This window comes from Cygnus olor, chromosome 20, assembly GCF_009769625.2.
Source record: "Cygnus olor isolate bCygOlo1 chromosome 20, bCygOlo1.pri.v2, whole genome shotgun sequence".
NCBI lineage: Eukaryota > Metazoa > Chordata > Aves > Anseriformes > Anatidae > Cygnus > Cygnus olor.
Genome location: NC_049188.1, coordinates 7,086,393 through 7,108,465, shown reverse-complemented (window position 1 = coordinate 7,108,465; position 22,073 = coordinate 7,086,393). Strand labels below are relative to the sequence as shown.

Sequence of the window (22,073 nt, the reverse complement as noted above, 5' to 3'; positions counted from 1 at the left end):
ACCCCGGTCAGGCAGCGCTGCAGCTGGCGCATGCGGGCGTGCAGCAGTGTGCAGGGGGTGTACGGCACCACGCACCCCCTACACCCACACGCAGCCGGCCTTGGTGCCCTCTGCGAACAGAAAACGCTGCAAATGGTCCTTGGGCAAAGCCTGGAGCTGGCAGCCAGCACCGGCCACAAGCAGGGTGGGGGAGAACCCCCCCTTGTGCACCTCATGTCGGGCATGGCCAGAGCGTAGCACCCAGGGGTGCCGCAGGTCCCCCTGCAGCTCGCACCGAGCCCCTCCTGGGGGCAGATCCCCCCGCCGAGGACATGAGAGGACGGGAGGGAGAGCCTGGGGAGCCACCGCTGCTGCCACAGTGCTGTCGGGTCCGCGGGCTGTCAGGAACAACTGGTTTTTCTAGATCCTGGAGACTATAAAAAAGCAGTGACCTATTTAGCAAACCCCGTGGCGCTGCGAAACAGATGCCTCCCCTCCCAGCCCAACTCGGGGCCCTCGCTGCTGTGGCCAGACGTCTGCGCCTGACGTGGGCACTCCAAAACGCTGCCAGCACCCGCTGCCCCCCATAAAGCTGTGCACAGCGCAGGGAGTTTGTTGGGTGCGGGTTTTGCTGAGGGCTGGTAAAGCCCCGCACAGTTCCGTGCCGAGGGAGAGCTGCTCAGGGCAGGGCTGGTGGGGTCGGACAGGATCCCGCAGACGTGTGCTGGGCATTTTGCCATGTGCACGGAGGTGTTCATCCCCGGGGAGGTGCACGAGGCTCCATGAGCCCCTCGGTGCTGCCCCGCGGCTCGGCGGCCCCAACCGACGGCGGCCCCAACCGACGTCAGCCCCGCTGCCGCCTGCCCACTGCGATAAGGGAGCAGGAGCTGCCGCAGGCTCTAACTGTCGGCCGGGCTGCTTGCCCGCCTGTGCCGGGAGGCAGGGCACCAAGGTACAGTTGCAGGATGCATCCCCTCGTAGCAGGATAAGCCACCGCAGCCACCGACCCTCCGTCTCGCCCGTCCCCCTTGCCACTCTCCAGCTGGCCGCAGCTCCCTGCGCTCAGCGCCACGTGCCCAGGACAAAAGGAAAGCACCACAAAAGCAGCAGGCAGCTGCGCTCACGGCTGCTGTCCTCCATCGCTGCAAGGGCTGTGCCTCATCCGCCGCTGGGCTCCGGGCCTGGGGAGCTGAGGGAGACAGCAGGGAGGAACTGGGGGCAGATCCCAGTGCCATGGGTCCCTCTGTCCATCCAGGGTTTTGGGGCAGAGATGAACACTCTGAATAGTGATTTTGGGAAGAGCTTGTGGCTGCCTGACTATGGGGTCCCCATTCCCTAAGCTTTCTCCAGCTTCCCCAGGCTGCCAGCCCTTACCGTGCATGCCGGGGTGGCCCACAGGGGGTCTGCAGCATTTCTGGGCTTGGGCTGTGCCTAACCTCCCAGACACACTGCCTGGAGCTGGACACGAGTGGAAGAGGCGTAACAAAGGCACTGCGGCTCTCGGTGCTGGTTGCTGACCACATGCTGCCTCCCGTCCGAGGCAGCGGGCATTCTCCAGAGCGATCAGCTTCTTGCACCCAGCCCTCCTGGGGACAGGCAGCGTGGGGAAAAGCACTGGCCGTGAAATGATTTCGCAGGGGCTCCTCCACCTCCTGCCTTGCGTTCTACAGCTCAGCCCACACCAGTGCGTGCGGGGATCAGCCTGAAACCCTCCCCTTGCCAGGAGGACTGCCCTCGGTTGGATCCTTCCAAAAAAGGGGGACCCCAGGAGCACAAACGGCCTCATTGGTCCCGCACCCCCAAAGCAGCACCCTTTGCCAGCTGCGGGCACCGTGCAGGCTGTCCCCAGAAGCTGCTCGGATTCCTTACAACACGCGAGTGCTTTCCAGCGTGCATCGCGGGGTGCGGTGTGCCACGGGGTGGGGACTGCGTGCGCTGGGGTGTTGCAGGGATGTGCCATAGGGTTGTGTTGTGCTGCACTTCCAGGGGGTGCGAGCATACTCCGTGTGCACGCGGTAGTGTGCACCAGGCTGTGCAAAAGTGTGCGTGCATCCCTCAGTGTGCTGTGGGTGTTGGGGGGGGTGGGGGTGCAACCCAGCTTATGGCCAGGTGGGTGTGTTGCAGGGTGCAACGGGCTGTAAGTGCACTGGGGTGTGTGTGTGTCTGTGTGTGTGTGTGTGTGCAGTGGGGGTGTGCATGCACTAGGGGGTGTGTGTGTGCACTGTGTGTGTGTGCACTGGGGGCGTGCCTGCACTGGGGGTGTGCGCAATTTGTGGCTGTGTGTACACTGGGTGTGTGTGCACCGGGGGTGTGTGTATCCACAAGGGTGTGTGTGTGTGTGCACTGGGGGGGGGGGGGGTGCAAACACCAGGGCGTGCGTGCGCTGTGCGTGCACTGCAGGCGCGTGCAACCTCTGTGCTTGCGTGCACCGGCTGTGTGCGCGCACCTCGTGTGTGCGTGCACGGGGTGCACGCGCACCGGGGCTGCGCACACACGGGCCGCGTGCGCGCGCACCGGGGGCAGCACCGCATCCCTCGCACCCTCCCGGGGGGGGGGGGGGGAAGGGGGCCGCAGCACCGCCCCCCCCCGCCGCCCCTCGCCCCCTCCTGCCCTCTCCGTCCCGTCCCGGGCCGCGCCCGGCGGGGGGGGGGGGCGGCGCGCGCAGAGCCGGCAGTGCCCGCCCCGGTACGGAGCCGCCCCCCCCCCGCCCCGCCCCGCCCCGCCCCGCGCCGCCGCCGCCGCCACCGGGGCCCGGCCCCGCCGCCGCCGCCGCCGCCGCCGCCGCCTCCAGCGCCGGGCCCCGCCGCGCCGCCGGGTGAGTGAGCGAGCGCCCGGCACCGGCACCGGGACGGGGCTGCGGCTCCTGCAGCGCCCCCCCCTTCCCTTCCCTTCCCTTCCCTTCCCTCCCCCGGTACGGGCCGCGCCGGTGTGCGTGCGCGCGCGCGCGCGCGCGCACACCCCCCCCCCGCCGGCGTGCACGCGCACGGGCCGCCCTTGTCTTGCGGTGCCCGTGTTTGTGCATCCTCCCCCCCCCTTCTTCTTTCCTGACCCCCCCCCCCCCCCCCCCACCCCACACCTCGCTGTGCGCTGCGCCCCGGGGGTGCCCCCCCCCGCCCCGTGCCGAGCCGTGCCGTGCCGCAGCACCCCCGGGGTGCCCCCACCCCCTGCCAGGAGCTGTGCGCGCCCCCCATGGGAGAGCACTTGGGGGCGGGGGGGTGCTGGGGGAGGATGCCGTGTCCCTTTTTTTTTTTGGGGGGGGGGTTCTTTTGGGGCAGTCAGCCTGATCCTGCATGCAGGGGTGTCAGCAGGGTGAAAATGCTGGTCTGGGACCCCCCCCCCCCGCCCCGTGCTGCCAGGGGGTCGCACCCGAAGCCACTCGCCCCTAACCGGTGGTCCCTTGGCACCTGGGTCACCTTGCTGGGGGTGCCGTGGGGTGCCCAAAGGGGTGGCCTTACAGCAAAGGTGGGGGGGCTGGCAAAGCCCCTGGGTGCTGCGGCGCCTGCCCGTGCGTTAATTTGCCCGGGGAGCAATATACAGAGCGGCGAGGGCTGGGACGCGTGTCCAGAAATAGTGTGGTTTCCAGCCGGCCTCTGAGATGCAAATCGCTTGGTCAACGAGCGTTGGAGCTAAACTTAGGGCAGATGCTGAAAAGCGTGGGCCCACGGCACGCCGGGCGAGCGGCAGCCACCGTTCCCTCGCCTCGGGGGGTCCCTTGGAGCCGGGGGACCCCCACCCTTGCACCCAGCCCTGGGCAGAGCCAAGCATCCCCGCAGCGCCTGCGCCGGCCCTGGACTTTGCCCGCTGACGAGCTGTGGCTCAGCCCGTTGCCGTGGGCTGGGCCCTGCTGGGGGTCACGCTGCAAACCGGGGGCCCAAAACGCATGGCAGGGCAGGCGGGTGGCTGCCGGTGACCCCTCATGCGGGCAGCAGGGTGAAGCCCCCTTGCGGGGGGTGTCCTGCAGCGGGGGACTTCTCTTTCCCCCCGGCTGGTTGCTGAATCGCCCCCGTTCCCGGCGCGGAGCCCAGCGGGGTCAGTGCTCTGCAGCGGGTGTTTTGTAACGCTCGGGCGGTTTTATTGCCCCGGCTTGGGGCGAGGCGGGCGCTGGGGCGCGCCGGGCACACACACCCTACGGCCCAGGGTGACGCGTTGAAGCTCTCCCGGCACAGGGACGCGTTTGCCAGCCAGCCGCGTCCTCTGCTGCCGGGTTCCTGCACGGGAGGACCCGAAATCCAGCTTTGGGCAGAGCCTGGTGGTGCTGGAAGGGGTTGTTCTCCTCCTGACGCATCCCGGCGTTGTCCGTAAGGGCAGGCAGCGTGGAGAGCTTTGGAAACCCCCTAAATCTTCTGCGGAAATCTTGTGCCGGCGTCCGGTGAGGAGGCGAGGAGCTGTGGCACAGGTCAGCGTGGGAATCTCTGGACATCGCTGCCGGCAGCGTCCTGGTCCCCAGGGTCGTCCCCAAACCCAGGGGCACAGCCGGGGCGCAGAGGTCCCCAAGGGGGTGGGTTCCAGCCCCCGTCTCCCACCGCCGGCACCGCGGGGCAGGCAGGCGGCCGGCAAACTTGCGCTTCAGGTCCCCGTGTCGGGAGCGCGTCGGATGAGATTGCGTCGTGGGGAGGGAAGGAGTGGCCCCGAGTTTCCGTGAACGCCTTCCTCCCTGCCGGGAAGCTGCGGGGCCACGGGGCTCAGCACCGCAGCGGGGAAGCCCTTTGGGGGTCTCAGGGTGGGGTGGGGGGGCTTTGTGGTCGGTTCCCCTATGGCTGTGACCTTGCGGGTGATGTCCTCCCTGCCCTGACAGCCTGCGTGTCGCAGCAAGCACCTTGCGTGCAACGCGCGGGCGAAGCCGGCGCCCGCGGCCGCCTCTCCCACCCGTGTGATGGCTCATGCACGCTGCCACCCGAACACACCTGGAGCTGGATAATCCCGGAGCGAGCCCAGGCTGAGCCGGGGAGGGTGCGTGGGGTGATTCAGGAGCAGGGCAACGCTCAGCGGCCACCCCCTGCTCGCAGCACCCGCCTGCGCCCAGCTTCTCGGCGCCTGCGTCCCACTGGCGTCCTCAAGGAGCGCGGGGCTTCCTCGGGGACAGGCGGCGAACCCACAGGAACTGGGGGGAGGCCGGGGGCCTGCGCTTGGCCGTGCTGGGGGGCCTTGTGGTTTCCAAAGCTCGTGCCCCCCGTGCACAGTGGCCTTGCGTGGGGTGCGCGTGGCGGTGCTGCGGGCTGGCGCTGCTGGCTGGTTGGCGCTGCTGGCTCATTAGCGATGCAGCTCGTAACGCTCGTTCCCCCTTTTTGTCGAGCATACAAAGGCCCGGAGGGAGCATGTGTGCGGGGGAGAGGAGCTGCTGAGGACAAAGAGCGGTGCTGGCTGCCGGGCTCTGAAGCGCCTCGTCCCCCAGCAGCACCTGCCTGGCGCGCTGTGCCGGCCGCTCTGCCCGCGGGGCTCCTCCCAGTACCTGGGAAGGGTCCTGGCAGCCCCCAGCCCCCTCGGTGCCCCATGGTGAGCTGGGGGGGCCTGGCACTGCCCTGGCCAAACCGTGCTGCTCTGGGGATGCCCAAGCAGGTGGGGTCACCGATGCAACGTGTCACCGGGAGGGGTGCAGGTGGTTCCCTCACTGCCATTGCCGGCACCGAGGCCGTGGCGGCACTGCCCTCGCCCCCAGCATGGGGAGAGCTCGGACGCGGGGCCCTTTGCACCCTGTGTCCTGCTGGGTGCGTCTGGGGGCACGTGGCCCTGCAGGGAGGTGGCCCAGGTGGTGGGGATGCTGTGCTGGAGCTGAAGCAAGGCTCCGTGGGCATGGCACGGCATGGTATGGCACGGCGTGGCACGGCGTGGCACACGGTCATGCTGGGTGCCCACGGAGCCCATACTGCTGGCGTGGGGAGCGTGCCCGTCCCCATGGGTCGCACAAACCTTTCCCCGCCGGAGAGCTCCAGCGCAGATGCTTGGAACGTGGGGACTTTTCCTGTTGTCCTTTGTGCCGAGGTTCAGTTCCTGCGCGGCGCGGCTTCCTGCTCTGTTTATATATAGCTGTCAGTCCATCCCTCGCTGCTTTTCCACCCAGCTGTTTGATTTTTGAGTTGTTTATCCGCAGCCCAGGCGCACAATGGAGGTCGGTGGGTGGCTGGCGGCCGCGCAGGGAGGCAGCGCTCGCCCCAGGGCCGAGGCTGGGGGTGCCCCGGGGCCGTGGGGGGCATTCGGGGGGGGGGGGGGGGGGGCAGGCTGTGCGGGGGGGCCCGGGGCCGGCCGTGCCATGGCTTTGCTGCAGGCTGGGGCCCTCCCCCTGCGCGGGATGCCCTAATGAAAGAGCGACTGTTCCTGGAGGTCGCAGCAGCGTCACAAGTTCTGCGTCGTCCCGGCTAAAATTAGGCATTTATCAGCGTTTCGGAGGGATGCGATTTTACAGGTTCCTGTTTGTTAGGGGGGTACTCGGCCAGGGCTGTGTTTTGGGGGCTCCCTCCCCCCTGTCCCCCCTGGGTGGGGACACTGTGCTGCTGTTCCCCGTGTCCCTGCTGGCTTTGCAGTGGCCGAGGCTGGGGCCAGCCCCAGAGAGGCTTCTGTGTCTTCAACAAGGGGCTTTTGAGCCAGCAGGCGAGGTGTCTGCAGTGCCACAGGCTTTACTGCCTGGGGAAACATCCACACCAGCAGAAACCGCTGCAAACATAATGGATCCTCGGGAAACCTCCCTCCCCTGCCTGTCCGCGCGGCTCCCAAACTGCCCCATGCCCGAGGGGTCCATGGGGGTCTTGCCCGGGCTCCGGTCTCATTTTGGGGCATCCCAGACGTGGCCCAGGCTGGGGGTGGCAGTGCAGGTGACCCTGGGAGGGACACGGGGTCGGTGTTGGCCATGGTCTGACCGTGTCCGTGTGTCGTTCTGCAGGCAGGCGGCCGTGCCGTGAGCAGCGCCCCCACCAGCACCCTGCCGCGGGGGCGAGCGCGCCCTGAGCCCCCCTCCACCATGTTCAACCTGATGAAGAAGGACAAAGAGAAGGATGGGGCCCGGAAGGAGAAGAAGGAAAAGAAGGAGAAGAAGGAGAGGATGTCGGCGGCCGAGCTCAAGAGCCTGGAGGAGATGAGCATGCGCAGGGGCTTCTTCAACCTCAACCGTGCCTCCAAGCGGGACTCCAAGGCGCGCCTAGAGATCTCCAACCCCATCCCCATCAAGGTGGCCAGCGGCTCCGACCTGCACCTCACCGACATCGACTCCGACAGCAACCGGGGCAGCGTCATCTTGGACTCGGGCCACCTGAGCACGGCCAGCTCCAGCGACGACCTCAAGGTGGACGACGCCAACTTCAAGGGCTCGGTGCTGCAGCGGGCGGCCAAGTTCGGCTCACTGGCCAAGCAGAACTCGCAGATGATCGTCAAGCGCTTCTCCTTCTCGCAGAAGAGCCGGGACGAGAGCGCCTCGGAGACCTCCACCCCGTCCGAGCACTCGGCAGCCCCCTCCCCGCAGGTGGAGGTGCGCGCCCTGGAGGCTCAGCTCGCCAAGCACGGGACGCCCCCGGGACACCCTCATACCCCCCCTGCCGCCTCCTTTCGAGCCAGGGTGCCGGAGCTGGTGGGCAAGCGGTTCCCCGCGGACCTGCGGCTGCCCGCCCTGGTGCCCCCGCAGCCCCCCGTGCCGCGGCAGCTGGAGCTGCAGAGGCGCAACACCGGCGATTTCGGCTTCTCCCTGCGCCGCACCACCATGCTGGACCGCGCGCCCGACGGGCAGGTGTACCGGCGCGTCGTGCACTTCGCCGAACCCGGCGCCGGCACCAAGGACTTGGCGCTGGGGCTGGTGCCGGGCGATCGGCTGGTGGAGATCAACGGGCGAAACGTGGAGAGCAAATCCCGGGATGAGATCGTGGAGATGATCCGGCAGTCGGGGGAGACGGTGCAGCTGAAGGTGCAGCCCATCCTGGAGCTGAGCGAGCTGAGCCGCTGCTGGCTGCGGGGCGGCGAGGGGACGCGCCGCGCCACCTGGGATGTGAGTAACGGCGTCCCTGCCACCGGGCTGGTGCCCCGGGTTTCTGCCGGCCGCCACCGTCCTCGCAGCGGGTGTTTGGGTTGGCACAGGACGTGGGAAGCATCGGGCGTTGCAGCTGCTCCCGGCTGTAGCAAGCACAGGGAGGAGCGGGCGGCCGCGGCGGGGATGCGGGGGCGATGCCTGCCGCGCTCCGGGAGGCAGGACGCTGCAGAGGAAGGAGTCTGCAGCTGGCTCGTGAGCTGGTACTGGTGGATTTTGGCCCCAAAATGCTCGGCGTGAGGCTGGTTTTGGTCTTTCTCCTGCTGCTAGGGCTCTGGGAGAGCTGAGCTCTGAATCACCTTTGGAAAGCCTGTGCATTGACCCGGGTGTAGGCAGCGAAGGCAAAGCATCCGTGCCAGCGCTGGGATGCAGCACGATGCCTACCAGCCCCAACGGCTGGAGCACTGGAGCCCCCCGTGCCCACCTCCCCCTGCCTCTCCTCCCAGGGAGAAGTGAGGTCTGGCAGGGAAGGGAGCTCGGGGGGAAACGTGTGAAGCTTTGCAGGAGGGGAGTGCCGAGAGCCCCTCCTGGCTGCGGCCCCCTGGGCACCGTGGGGGCGGCGCGGTGTGCTGTGCGATGGGGAGCCGCGGAAAATTTGCAGAGCCCAACGTGTGTTGCTGGTGCTGTATAAATAGAAACCTAATGGCTGCGTGACCCACATCTTCCGCGTGTGCCGCTGGCTCCGCTGACCCTGCCGCGGGCTAACCGTCACCACGGCCGGCTTCCAGCTATTTCCCTGGATGCTGAGACCCTGCAGAGCTGGGCCTGTCCCCGCCGTGTCGCTGGTGAGCGTGGTGTGGGGAGGCTGCCGTGGGGCTCCTTGCGCTCCCCGAGCAGGTGCCAGCGCCGCAGGGTGGAGCCTGCACCGAATCTGGGTGCTGGCTTTCCATCAGCTCCTCCTTGGAGCCCCACGGTGTGGCCGGCCCTGGAGAGCTGCTCAGGGCACTGCTGAGGGGACAGCCCCGAGGGACTGAGGGCTGAGGGGCACGGCTGCCTGCCTGTGGCTGCCACTCTTGCCGCAGCGTGCTGCTGTGGGTGCAGGTGCACGTTTGACGTAAGCACATAGGGGCTGGCGAGGTGCTTGTGCCACCAAAAGCACAGTGCTGGGGCTGGGGAGGGGAAGGAGGAAAAGCCGGTGCCCTTGGAGCAGCCGGGGCTGCGGGGGAGAAGCCGCAGCATACGGCCTCGTAGCAGGTGCTGGCACGGCCAGCATGTGCGGGCAGCAGCTATCTGCTCCCACCGTGCATGGAGAGCACAAGGAGAGCTCTCTGCCTGCCCTCCCTCTGCCTCCCCCATGCCTCTCCGGCTTTTACTTTTCCAAAAAGCCACCGGAAAGCCGAGGGGAGGCTGTCAGGGCTTTGCGGTGGGCGCATTGTGCTCGGTAACAGCGGTGCCGTTCCCTTTGTGCTGCGACGAAGCCAAGCTCAGTGCTGCGGGGTCAGCGCCTGCAGGGGGTTAAAGCATAAATCATAAATCATGGCAGGAACAGTTCCTGGAAAGGAGCCGTCCCGTGCGCTGACCACAGACCGCTGCTTATCTTCAGGATACGCAGCGTAACGGGGCGGGCGCCTGGGCTGCAGCCAGCTCCCCACCGCCGTCCCCAGCCCTGTGGGCTCGCGGTCATTCCCCGTCTTCCCCGGCCGTTTCCTCCGGCTCGGGGCAGGGGCACCTCTCCGTGTGAGCTCGTCCCGCGTCTTTGCTGGGGACCCTTGACCCTCAGCAGGGACACGGAGGGACATGCTGTGGCTTTGCAGGTGGAGCTGGTGCCACCGGCCGTGCCGGGGAGCTGGGGCGGGCAGCGGGCGCAGCCGGGGGCCGTGCAAGGTGCCGGCGCGCGCAGGGAGGCCCGGCTCTCCCCCAGGCCCAGCTAAGCTCCCTGGAATGTTTCTGGTCCTAATTTAAATAAAAATGATCCTTTTTGAAACAGGAAATTATAGACATATTTTGGGCTGTTGCTCTGGGAGCCCCTCCCCGGCTGGAGCAGGGAAGGTGCCGGGGTTTAACCCCTCTACGGAGGGGCCCCACCGAGCTGCCCTTGTCCCTCTGCCTGTCCCCAAGGTGGGGACACGTGCTGGAGCCAGGCAGGGCCAGGAGGCAGAGGGTGCGATGCTTGGGGTGCTCTGGGCAGCCCCAACCACGCTGTGGGGTTCATGGGGTCTGGCTGGTGGCACGGCACGGCTGGTGGGGACCGGAGGAAAGCCCCACCGTGTCCCAGCTGCGCTCCCGGCGCTGGGCAGCCGGTCTGGCTGGGCTCCACGCTCCTATTTATTTATTTACCGTCGAAATTCCTCGGGCAGGGCCTAGGCATGCGCCGTCCGGCTCTGGTGGGGCAGAAATATTCCAGAAACGCGCCCGACCGCTCCAGCACTTCAGCCAGACCACAGGCATCCGGCGGCCGTGCCGGCGCGCCCCGCGTGCCCTGGCTGCCCGCGCCGGCCTTCGCTCGCCCGCCGGCACCCGGGGCGCACGGCCGACGTGCCGTGGCACGGCTGGCTGCCAGCTCCTTGCTGCGCCCAGTGTCCCGCCGGGGTGCTGGGACATGGGTGCACGTGGTGGTGGGACACGTGTGGTCCCCGAACCGGGGTGTTGGGGAGGCTCTGGGGGCTGCGGGGTGGGGGCTGTGGGATTTGCAGTGCCCCCGATGTGCTTCCTCCTTCTTTACGTGTGTTCTCCGTGGAAAGCTCTCAATCTGTCCTTTCTTCTGCCATGGGGACAGTGCTGGCAGGGCGGCCCCAGCACAGGGAGCCCCAAGGGGCTGCGGTGCCCAGTGGGCTTGGCCATGGGGCTGGTGCATCATCCCCTCACACCCAGGCTGTGCGTCCCTGTGGAGGCAGCCCACGGGCACCGGGCCCTTCCCAGCTCTGTGGCCGGGATGCTCGGGACCCCTCGGGTCTCATCACAGGGGTCCGTGTGTGCTGGGCTCGCCGGGGAGGAGTCCGTGCCCCTTGGAGCCCACGTGCGCCGACTTCCAGGCGAAGCCACGTGCCTCCGGTCGGGGTGATTCCTGCTGTCACGGCTGTGACCGTGACCCCTTTGCGACTAACGCCGTGGCTGCCGCCGGCGCTCCCTGGGGACACCGGTGTCACCGCCGGCACCCTCCGCCACGTCACGGCAGCCCTGCCAAGGGCGTTCCTGTCACCTGTCCCCGGTGCGTGCCCTGGGTGAGGCGAGTGGCGAGGGTTTGGGGCCGCCGTGCGGGGCCAGAAGGGATGTGGCCTCAGGCAGGGATATGTGTGTGTGTCCCCAGGGCGAGCAGGGACCTGCTCAAATACCGCCCGGGATCCCCGCCGTGCCCTTGCTCCGTGCTCGCTGCCCCCGCCGCGCGTCTCCTCGTGGTTTGGGGCAGTTTCTGTGGCGCTGCCGCTGCGCTTCGCTCCCTGCTGCCGGCCCCTTCCCGGCACGCACCGCGTGGGGAGGCCCCGGCCTCACTCGCCCTCGGTGCCGGTCCCGTGCCTCCGGGGAGACCTCGGTGATCGGAGGGAGCTTTGCTGTGGATGCGGCCGTACCGGGAGCCGTGCTGGGGGCGGCTGGACTGGCGTGGTATAACTGCGGTGCCGACCCTCATCCCTGTCCCACCGGCACGGGGACAGCCCCCCTGTGCCACCCCCCATGGGGCACAGGGCTTTCCACCCCCGGTAGCATTTCGGGGGGCTGCCACGCTCTTGGCAAAGCAAAGCGACACGCCGCTCCCCTCCAGCAAGCAGCAGCGGGGCCACGGCGGGTGTGGGAGCACCCGACCCCGCTCCTCGGCACATGGGTCCCTCCCCGGCTCCTGCTCCACAGGGGCGGGCAGCGGGACAGGGGGGGCCGGACGCTTCCCCCCGCGGCGCCAGCCTGCCGCGGGCCCACATCACTTCCTCCGGCGGCGAAGAGGCCCCCGCTGCCCGAGCTTCCCCCCCGTGCGCCCTCCGCCTGCTGCGCGCGCCGCCGGGGCCCTCGCATTCCTCGGCTATTTTTAGGGTGGCCCTATCAGCCCAGCTGTCCCCGCGCTGCCGCACGCCTCTCCCACCACCCTGTGCCGTGCTCGTCCCACCGGGAACCCTGCTGCCGGCCCCGCGGTAAGGTGGGGACCCCGGCACGGCTGGGGGGACCCCGAGGGGGACGCGTGGGGGCCACTCCCTCGGTGGGACGGGGGCCGCCGTGGTGGCCGAGGGCTGCTTCTGGAGGGGACCCTGTTGCTGGTGCCGTGCGGCATGGAGGGGAGGGCACTGGGGGCAGAGGATTTGGGGGCTCTGTGGGCAGGTTTGTACCCAGACCCCTGTGCCTGGGTGGGTGGGAGGGGGCCTAGGAGCTGGGGATGGGGGGAACAGGGTGCTGTGACCCCAAACGGGTGGTTTGGGTGCCCCTCTGTGCCCTGTGCTGGCAGGGGTGGTGCTTTGTGGATCCCCCATGGGCAGCCCCGGATCAGCCCCGCTGGGTTTCGGAGACCCCGCTGGGTCCCTGCTTGGGCTGCCCGGCTGCTGGCGCGGGGTCAGGCTCAGAATAGCCCCCCGGCGTGCCGAGTGCGTGCCCAGGGCAGAAAATATCCCTTCCCTCACCCCGCAGCTGCTTACTGCAGTGGGCTGGCCCGGCACGGGGGGAAAATGGGCACGGTGCTGCCGTATGAGCAAAGGGGCTTTTTTTGCACAATGAGTTCTGTGCCTGTCCCCGAGCGGTTCCTATGGGCTCCGTCTGCTCGGACGCTGCGCGGGGCTGGGTCAGCTCAGGGTCCTGAGGCCCCAGAGCCCTCCCGCTCACCTCTCCCTCTCTCCCCCAGCCAGGGCTGCGGCTCCATGAGACATCGCCATGGCCTTCTCATCCCGCTTTGCGTTCTGGGAGCAAAAGGGAAGTCTTGCTCGTGTTTGCTCGCACCCCACGGTGCCCACCAGCTCCCCCCGTTTGCCCAGCACTTGTGCCGCATCCAGAGCAGCGCTCCCAGGGCCAAAATTCCCCCCGGCACGGAGGCTCAGCAAGTGGCCCTCGAGCTGCCCTCGTGCCACTCTGAGCAAACAGGCAGCCGCCCCGCACCCCACCACTGCACGGCTGCGGCCACAAATGCACCCACTAACACACTAACCACCGCTTCGTGCGTGGCCGGTGCCTCCCCTAACACGGTGTGAACCCCCCCGGGCTCGACATCGCCACCCGGGACGCCCCGAAGTGGCAAGGCTGAGCCCGCAGAGCCGAGCTGGTGCCACCTCCATGCGCTGTGCCGCCGGGCTGGCGGCGGGCGGGATCGCTTTCCCCCCACGCACCTTGCCTCTTGCTCAGCGCTGTGTTTAGCTCAGCTGTCAGAGCTAAGTTGAGCAACGTGCGAAAAGCCAGAAGCCCGCGCGGGGAGGAGCGAAGGGGCTTTATTTACCAGCCCGCTCACCAGTTGCCAACGCAGCCCCTCCTGCAGCGGGGAGCGGGGCTGCGCCACGCTTTGGGGTTTGCAGGGCGCGCCTCGGAGCTTCGCCCCCTTTTCTCAGCTCGGCTGGACCCGTGGTGCTTTCCTCGGGCCGGACCGATGCCTCGTGCTCAGCAGCAGGCTGCAAATTTGGGCTGTTTCACCTGCTCACACAAAGGCTTCCTCCCCCCAAAGCACGGAGAGCGACGGGCCGCGTGCCTTTCCCCATGGTGCTGCCGGAGCGGGCGGCCGGCACCAAGCCCACCGGGTCGCCGCGTCCCCCCGTGGCGGCTGAAACGCGCCCCTCTTGTTTGTCTGACCCTCAGGTTAAGGACGAGGACAAATCTTTAGCTGTGAAAAGACCCGGGAAGGAGGACGGGGCTGTAAGTGCTGCAGGGTACGGGGAGGGGGGCTTCGTGCCGGGATGGGGCTCGCCCTTGGCTGGGGCACGGTGGCACCTCCTAGGGGGGTCGTGGGCTCAGCGTCCCCCTCCTGCAGCTGACATAGGGCAGCGTGCGGGGTGCGGGTGGTTTTGGTGGTGGTGGGAGCTGGCACCTGGCCACAGGGGTGCCCGGCTGTAGGTCACAGCAATTTTTGCCCCTCTGGCTCACCAGGGCTCGTCCCTGTCCTGCAGAGCCCGGCAGGACGGAGGCTCGGTGCTTGCTCTGAGTTACTGCAGCAGCGGCACTTCCCGCGCTGCCTGCTGAAGCTGTCGGAGGGGGAAATCTTGCAGATTGCCCCGTGCCTTGCAGCCAGTCTGCCAGCACCCCAAGTGGGCTGAGTGCTCTGAATTCCCCCCCGTTCCCGTGGCCTGAGGGTTGACGGGCTCCTGGGCACGTGGCCGGGGAGGTCGGCATCGCCCCTTTCCCTGGGCCTGGTGGGGAGCTGTAGGATGGTTCAGGGAGGGGGCTGGATGTCTCAGACACACGTCCTGTGGTGCCTGAAATCCGGCCAGGAGCTGTTCTGGGACCCCCAGCACCAGCCCAAGCTGCCCAGCACAGCCACATCCCGTGGCACAGGGGTTCACAGCGGCGGGCACGGCACCATCAGACCTCCTCTAACCCACACCTATCTTTGTGGCTGCAGCCAGAGAGCCCGAGCGCCGCGAAGGACGCGGCACCCGCACCCCCAAAACCCGAGCCCCCGAAGAGCCCCGAGCCGCCCCCGGGGAGAGGGAAGAGCCCGGAGCCGGTGCTGAACGGGGCCGCCAACGGGCCCGAGGGTCCCACGGCGGGCACCGAGGCGCAGGGGGACGACGGGCAGGGCCTGTCCCGCCGCAGGGTGGTGCGGGTGGTGCGCAAGGTGGTGCGCAAAGTCCTGCCGGGGGAGGACGCCAGCGGTGCCAGGGAGCCGGCACGAGACGTCAAGTCTCCCGAGCCCGTGCCGCCCCCCAGAAAAGAGGACCCGGCCCCCCCCGCACCCCCACCACCGCCCCCTGCTGTGCCGGCCGCCCCCGCCAAGCCAGAGCCCAAAGATGAGATCTCAGCGGGGCTCAAAACCCTCATGGCCAAGGGCAAAACCAAAGAGCACCGCCCGCGGCTCCGGCCGGGAGACAGGCGAGAGGAGAAGTCCCCCGAGCCCTCCGGGGGCAAAGGAGCCGCCACGCCGGGCTCCCCGCCTGCTGCGGGGGACACAAAGCCATCCGTGTCCCCGGGTGCCAAAGCCAAGCCAGAGCCTCTGGCGCAGCCTTCGGGAGGGAAAGCGGAGCCGCCAAAGGCATCCGCCCCGAAACCCACCGCCCTGGAGAGGCACAAGGTACCGGTGTGTGCACGGCTCTAACCCGGCGTGGGTGTGCGGCACGACCCGCAGGGACGCCTCGTCCCGGGCGGCGGAGCATGGTGTGAGCTCACCAGCATGGTTTGCAGTGGTTTGGGGGCGTGCGGGGGTGTGCGGTGCTGGGCGGGGGGTCACTTTTGGTGCGGCTGGGTAGGCTGCGGCCACCACATCACGCTGCCCCTTGTCTCCCCACCCTGCTCGTGTGGAGAAGAAGCAGCAGCCCAGCGAGAAGCGACAGAACCCCGCGAAAACCGCCCCGGGACCCACCCAGCAGGTGCGTGGGAGCAGGGACCCGGGATTTGGGGTGCCAGGCGCCTGCCAGGGATTGTCCAGGGCAGTGCTAGGTGCCTGTGGGTGCCCCAGCATGGCTGCAGGTGGGCAGGGCGCTGTAGGTCTGCGCAAGGTAGCTTCCCTGTGTGGTGTCAGTGGGCTTCAGGGCCAAAAAAAGCACCCGTGATGTCCCCCGTGCCGGCAATGTGCCGGTGCCAGCCCGCTGCTAACAGTGCTCTGCCTCCAGGCTGCCCCTGGCCCCGCTCCCCAGCTGAGCCCGTCGGAGGAGGCGCAGCGCCGGCTGGAGAGGATCTTCATGGCTTCTGTAATTCGGGGGGGGAGTTCGGTGATTGTGCGTGGCCCGGTGCCTGGTGTTGGATGGGGACGCTGCCCCGTCCGTACCGCGTGCTCTCCCTTGGTGTTTGCACCGCCGGTTGTGGCCGCCAGCCCCGTGGCCCCGCTCTGGGTGCTGCCGGCTGGTGGGTTTGGCGATTGCTGCCCCAAGCAACGTGCGTGGCCGTGGGGAGCTGCAGCGCCCAGCAGCGCCGTGCCGTGTCCCTGTGTCGGTGTCTCCACTGCACCCTGGGCACAGCTGCCCCGGCTGGGGTGATGTCTTGGGGGTCTTGGCCATGCCGGGGCCCCGTGGGGCGTCGCGGTGCCGTTGCTGCTCTCTGCCTCTCACCCCTCTTTTCTTTCTCTCCTCCTCCTTCGCTGCCATCAGCTGGACCCCGCGGCCTCCGCCCCGGCACCCAGCCAGGTACCGTACCCCTGTCCTCAGGAGCTCTCTGCCTCCGCTGGCAACCTCCCGCTGTCCTCTGTCTGCCGCTGGGCTGGCGTCTGCGCCCGCGCCTCGTGCTGGAGCGTAAGGCTTTCCCCACCTAGGGCTGCTGCAGTGAGTGGCCAGGGTGGCCCCGTGTCTCCATCGCGCTCCCTCGGCCGCAGCAAGCCGAGCCGGCAGGGCACGGCCGGGGCTGGGTGCCTCTCCCCGGGCTCACTTGTTGCAGGGTGGTTGCAGCTCCGGGCTCCCCGTGGCCGTGCCGGGGCACATGGCAGAGAGCCAGGCACCCCAGGCTCGCCGGGAGGGTGCTGTCGGTGGAGGCAGCGGGGTGACGGTGTCTCTCAGCCTGGCCGGGGAGGGCAGGGGCTTACAGCGGGGAGGGAAGGGGCAGAGCCAGGCAGAAGGGCCTGTGAGAGGTGCAGGAGTGGAGGCAGCGCACTGGTTCCCCGCGTGTCCCTGTGCCGGCCCTCGCTGGGCATGCACCAGAGCATCCTGGGCATGCGGCGCAGCGGGGCCGCCTCCAGCCCCGGGTGCTGTGCACTCACCCCCAGCCTGCGCTGGGTGCTGGCTTTGGCCACCCAGCCTCGTGGCCACCTTCCCAGCTCCGTGCATGTCCAGCACCGTGCTGGACCTGCTGCTCTGCAGTTGTCCCAGCTGTGGCTCCAGCAGCACCCGCGTGGCCGGGGGCTCTGGGGTGGCTGCACTTCGCCGCACGCCTCCGCTCGCTTCCCCCCGCTGCTTCCCGTGCTCACTGCGGGGCAGAGCGTGACCCTTCTCGCCCTCACGCCCCGTCTCTCGGCCTCGATAGGGACAAGCGGACGATGTCCTGGCAGCCCCCTTTGGCCCCGTCCCTGCTGCAGCTCAGGTTTGGCTTTGGGGCTCGCCCTGCTCGCGGGTAGCGGGGACATCCCCCACGTGCCAGCTGTGCCAGCCCGACCTTACCTACCCCCATGGGACTGTGCCACCACTGTGCTGTGCCCTGTGTCCCTGCGTCATGTCCCCGCAGCATGTCCTGTGTCCCTGCCCCGTGTCCCTGCAGCATGTCCTGCGTCCCCACAGCATGCCGTGTGAGTGGCACAGGGCTGTCGTGGGTGCCGGGGCTGCAGTTTGGGAGCGCAGCCCCTCCAGGCTTACCAGGGTTGTCTGTGATGACTGCATCCCAGGGTCATTGTGGCTTTGTGTCTACCCCCAGCTGTGGCAGGGACAGGGGGTCTCAGCAGCCCCAAGCCCACTGGGGTCCCCGGGGCAGCGGACAAGCCGGGGACACGTGTCGGGAGGGCTCGGGGCTCATGGAAGGTGGCACGGCACCACGCTCCCTCCAGCCCCACGTCCCCCTGTCTCGCAGGCCAAGACGGAGGAGCAGATCGCTGCCGAGGAGGCTTGGTATGAGACCGACAAGGTGTGGCTGGTGCACAAGGATGGCTTCTCCTTGGGTGAGTTGGGGTGAGGCCAGGGTGCAGGGGTGCCCGGCACGGCCCCGCTGAGCCCCGCGTGCCCTCGCAGGCAGCCAGCTGCGGCCGGAGGAGCCCAGCGCCCTGCCCGAGGGCAAGGTGAAGGTGAAGCTGGACCACGACGGAGCCGTCCTGGAGGTGGAGGAGGACGACGTGGAGAAGGTAGGGCTGCGGGATGGGGGGCCACGGGGCGGTGGGGACCCCCGTTCCCCGCCTGACCCCCGGCCTCGCTCCCAGGCGAATCCCCCGTCCTGCGACCGCGTGGAGGACCTGGCCAGCCTCCTCTACCTCAACGAGTCCAGCGTCCTGCACACGCTGCGGCAGCGCTACGGCGGCAACCTCATCCACACCTACGCCGGCCCCACCATGGTCGTCATCAACCCGCTGAGCTCCCCCTCCATGTACTCCGAGAAGGTGACGCCAGGGGGGCCGGTGGCGTGTGCCGGTGGCGCTGGAGCTGCGTCACCCTTCAGAGGTGCTCCTGCAGGGCCGCAGGGTGCCGAGCGTCCCCCGCTTCTCCCCCCAGGTCATGCACATGTTCAAGGGGTGCCGCAGGGAGGACACGTCCCCGCACATCTACGCCGTGGCCCAGGCTGCCTACCGCAGCATGCTGATGAGCCGCCAGGACCAGGCGGTCGTGCTGCTGGGCGCCAGCGGCAGCGGCAAGACCACCAACTGCCAGCACCTCGTCCAGTACCTCGCCACCATCGCCGGCAGCACCGGCAAGGTCTTCTCCGGTGAGTGCGCGCCGCGGGGCCCCCCGCCACCTCCGCACGCCTTCGCTTCGCGGTCACGGTGCTGCTCTCTCACTTGTCTCACCGCCGGCGCCCTCGCCGCGTGCACGCCGCCGGCCACGCGCACCCCACCGCCCCGCTTGTTTCCTCGCAGCGGAGAAGTGGCAGGCTCTCTACACCGTCCTGGAGGCTTTTGGCAATAGTAGCACCAGCATGAACGGCAACGCCACGCGCTTCTCCCAGATCATCTCCCTGGACTTCGACCAGGCTGGGCAGGTGGCGTCCGCCTCCGTACAGGTGAGGGGCCGGGGCGGCCCCCTCGGCGCAGGAGCCGGTCCGTCCCGCGGGCGTTTTCTCCTGCGAGCTCTCCTTTCTAACACGCGAGCTCTGCCGCAGCCCCGCTCCTGACAGCCCGGCCGTGTTCGCAGCCAAGCGTCGAGCTCGTGGCTTTGTTTGCAGCCAGTCGGGGAGCGGAGCGCAGATGAGATCAGCTCCCTCTCCTTGCTGAATGAGCCCTGCTCGCACAGTGCCTTTCTCCAGGGGTGATAATGACAGCCTTTATCTTGCAACAGAGCCACTTCATGCTCCAGTGCACCTGCTGATCGAGCCCAGCACCCCCGGGGAGATGCTCAGGGTTTGCGTTACTGCAACGTCCTGCAGCAGGGCCAGGAGACCTCCACGTCTCCTTGGGAACTCAGAAAAAAAGGGGATCCTGGGCTGGTAGCAAAGACAAGGCTGGGACCGGGGGTCTTGGTGGGAGCATGGCCCTTGGGGACGGTTCCCAACCCTCCTGACCTCTCCCAGACGCTGCTGCTGGAGAAGCTCCGTGTCGCCCGGCGCCCGGCCAACGAGGCCACCTTCAACGTCTTCTACTACCTGCTGGCCTGCCCCGACAGCGCCCTGCGGTGAGCGTGGCCCCGGCACGGGGGTCTCTGGGGTCTCCTGGCACCGCGGAGACCAACCTGGGTGGTGTTTCTCCCAACAGCACCGAGCTCCACTTCAACCACCTGGCGGAGAACAACGTCTTCGGCATCGTGCCCCTCGCCAAGGTCCTGCCTGCTGTGGGGCTGGGCAGGGGGCTGCAGCGGGGTGGGGGCATGGGGAAGGAGATGGGAGAGACAGGGTGGCCCTGTCCCCGCGGGCAGGGGGACATCTGCTGGTCCCCAGCCCCTCTGGGTGCTCGTGGCCTGGCCAGCGGCACTGGGAACTGTCACCCTGTGCCGATGGCTCCCGTCGCTCTCTGCAGCCCGAGGAGAAGCAGAAGGCAGCCCAGCAGTTCAACAAGCTGCAGGCTGCCATGAAGGTGATGGGCATCTCCGGCGATGAGCAGAAAGCCTTCTGGCTCGTCCTGGGGGCCATTTGTCACCTGGGGGCCGCCGGAGCCACCAAAGGTAACGGGGCTGGGACGCGTTAATGAGCTGAGCTCAGGTCTGCCGGCTGGTCGGGGTCCAGATTGATGCTGGCACCTCTGCACCTTGCAGACAGGCTCCGGGGGGTGTTTTGGGGTTGCGCAAGCTGACGGGCAGTGCTCTGGGTGCTCCATGACACCTGGATTTGTCCCCTCAGTTGGGGTGAGCGGGGTAGTTCCCAGCAAGCAGGGATCAAACACCCCGGGCACCACCAGAGCGAATCCCTGGCCTGGCCCCATCACATCGGGGAGTCGGGCTGGGGACGAGGGAGCATGGAGGGTGCACGCGTGTCCCCCCCCCCACCTAACACCGCTCCCTCCCCTGTCCTCCCCACAGAACCACTGGCAGACGGAGCCGGTAATCAGAGCCATGCGGGGCTCTGCTCCGGGCTTGGTGGTGGTTTTGGGGCTAAAAAGGGGCTTGGGGTGCTGCTGGTGTGCTGGGAGCAGCCCCGGGCTGGGGTCTGGTAGCCCTGGGGTTACCTCTTGGCACCCCAGCACGGGAGTGCACCGTGGGCTTGCCCTGACGGCACCAGTTCACCTCTCCATTGCTGGGGGTGGGTGAATTTGGCTTGGGGGGCTCGGGGTGCCTCTGCAGCTGCTCTTCTCCCCGCTGGGGTCTTGTGTTACCCCCGAGGTGCTGGAAGCCCCCTTTGCTGCCTGCCCTGGGCTCGTCTGCATGCTCGCAGGAGGGCTTGGATCGAGGGGTTTAGCAGCTTGGGGGGCGGAATTGAGATGGGAATGGGCGGAGAGCCCCATTTGTGCCGCGTTTTGGAGAGGGTTTTGGGTGCTCAGCAGGCACAGCGTTGTCCCAGGGGCGCTTCAAGGCACTAGAGGGCAGCAGGGCCCCGCTGCAGCACCGCTGCAGGGACACGGGTGGTGCGGGAGCCTCGGCGAGTGGCTGGGGGCATCCCCAAATCCTGGTCAGGGGGAGCATCCCCAGGTCCGGGTCACGGGGAGCATCCCCAAATCCTGGTCACAGGAAGCATCCCAGCCCAACTCCTGCTCCCGGTGCCTTCCCTGCATCTTGTGGGCCCTGGGGACGCTCAGCACCAGCTCAGCTGCACCAGCCCCCTTTTCCTTGGGCCGGATCTGGGCAGTGGGTGCCTGCGGTGCAGTTGGGGCTTGCTGTGGTGCAGGGGCAGGCCCCGCACCGGGTTGCAGCATCTCACCGTGGCGGTGCTCGGGGAGGCGGGGGGAAGGAACCAGGCTCGGTGCATGCAGGTTTTGGCAGGAGGGTGTCCCCGCGTCGCGTGCCCGCGCTGCTGCGTGCCGTTGTTGCTAACCCCTGTCTCTGTTCGCATGGTGCATGCTGCCCTTTTGCAATGCAGACGCCGACGAAGGTAAAGTCCTGTTCTCCGCGCGTCTCTGGCTTCCCTGCCCCATCCCACCGTCGTGTCCCCCCGTGTCCCCATTAACCCGCTTCCACCTCCCTTCCCCACCCCGTGTCCGTGTGTCTGTGTCTGGCAGCCGCGGTCTGTCCCACTGCGCCGTGGTGGCCGAGCAGGGACGTGTCCCCGCACCAGGGTGGCTCAGAGCCCCATGTCACCGCAGGGCCTTGCGGGTGGCAGTGATGGAGAGGGGTGTCCCCATCTCCCCAGCACGGCTTTGCCTTCCAGAGGGGCAAAGCCACTTACTCCCCATCTCCTCGAATTGAGCCCCAAAATTTTCCTCTTGGTGCTGGCCACGTGCAAGCCCCGAGCTCCCACTGCGCCGGCCGTGCACAGCATCCCCGCCTCGGGGTTGGCTTTTGTGTGCCACCCCTGTCCCCATCCCACCGTGGGGGATCCTGTGACCATCTGGGGTGCACCAGGAGAGCCTCGCACATGGGGCAGCCGGTGCTGAGCCTCCTTTTTCCCCCCCTCAGCCGGGAGGAAGCAGTTTGCACGGCACGAGTGGGCTCAGAAAGCCGCCTACCTGCTGGGCTGCAGCCTGGAGGAGCTCTCCTCCTCCATCTTCAAGCACCAGCCCAAGGGCACGCTGCAGCGCTCCACCTCCTTCCGACAGGGCCCTGAGGAACAGGGCCTGGGCGACGGCACAGGTAGGGCACGGGGAGGTGTTGGTGGCCCCCGGGGGACGCGTGGCTGGGGACACTCAGGGCGCAGCCGTCCCCTCTGCCAGGTCCCAAGCTGACGGCGCTGGAGTGCCTGGAGGGCATGGCTGCGGGCTTGTACTCGGAGCTCTTCACCCTCCTCATCTCCCTCCTCAACAGGTACATGACGGGATTTGGGGTGGGGGGTGTCGGGGGAGGCCCGGCAGCACCCACCCACCCACCCCGCTCGTGTCCCCCCCTGTCCCCCGCAG

The 22,073-nt window shown here is 68.3% G+C and overlaps 2 protein-coding genes across 2 annotated transcripts in view; both read left to right on the top strand.

Moving 5' to 3' along the window:
- The window catches only part of NUFIP2 (nuclear FMR1 interacting protein 2), a 34,435-nt gene extending 27,492 nt beyond the window's left edge, over positions 1–6,943 (top strand). The window contains exon 5 of the mRNA XM_040532915.1: positions 6,854–6,943. The gene's annotated coding sequence lies outside the window, so the exon portion shown is untranslated. The remainder of the gene's footprint in view (positions 1–6,853) is intronic.
- MYO18A (myosin XVIIIA) overlaps positions 6,862–22,073 on the top strand; it is a 32,028-nt gene continuing 16,816 nt past the window's right edge. The window contains 14 exon segments of the mRNA XM_040532912.1: positions 6,862–7,945; positions 16,120–16,155; positions 17,522–17,609; positions 17,680–17,789; positions 17,865–18,041; positions 18,154–18,364; positions 18,516–18,658; positions 19,166–19,266; positions 19,347–19,410; positions 19,608–19,752; positions 20,107–20,127; positions 21,101–21,112; positions 21,637–21,810; positions 21,891–21,981. Of these exon segments, the coding sequence (XP_040388846.1) occupies positions 6,932–7,945; positions 16,120–16,155; positions 17,522–17,609; positions 17,680–17,789; positions 17,865–18,041; positions 18,154–18,364; positions 18,516–18,658; positions 19,166–19,266; positions 19,347–19,410; positions 19,608–19,752; positions 20,107–20,127; positions 21,101–21,112; positions 21,637–21,810; positions 21,891–21,981 (2,387 nt within the window). The 5' untranslated portion in view covers positions 6,862–6,931.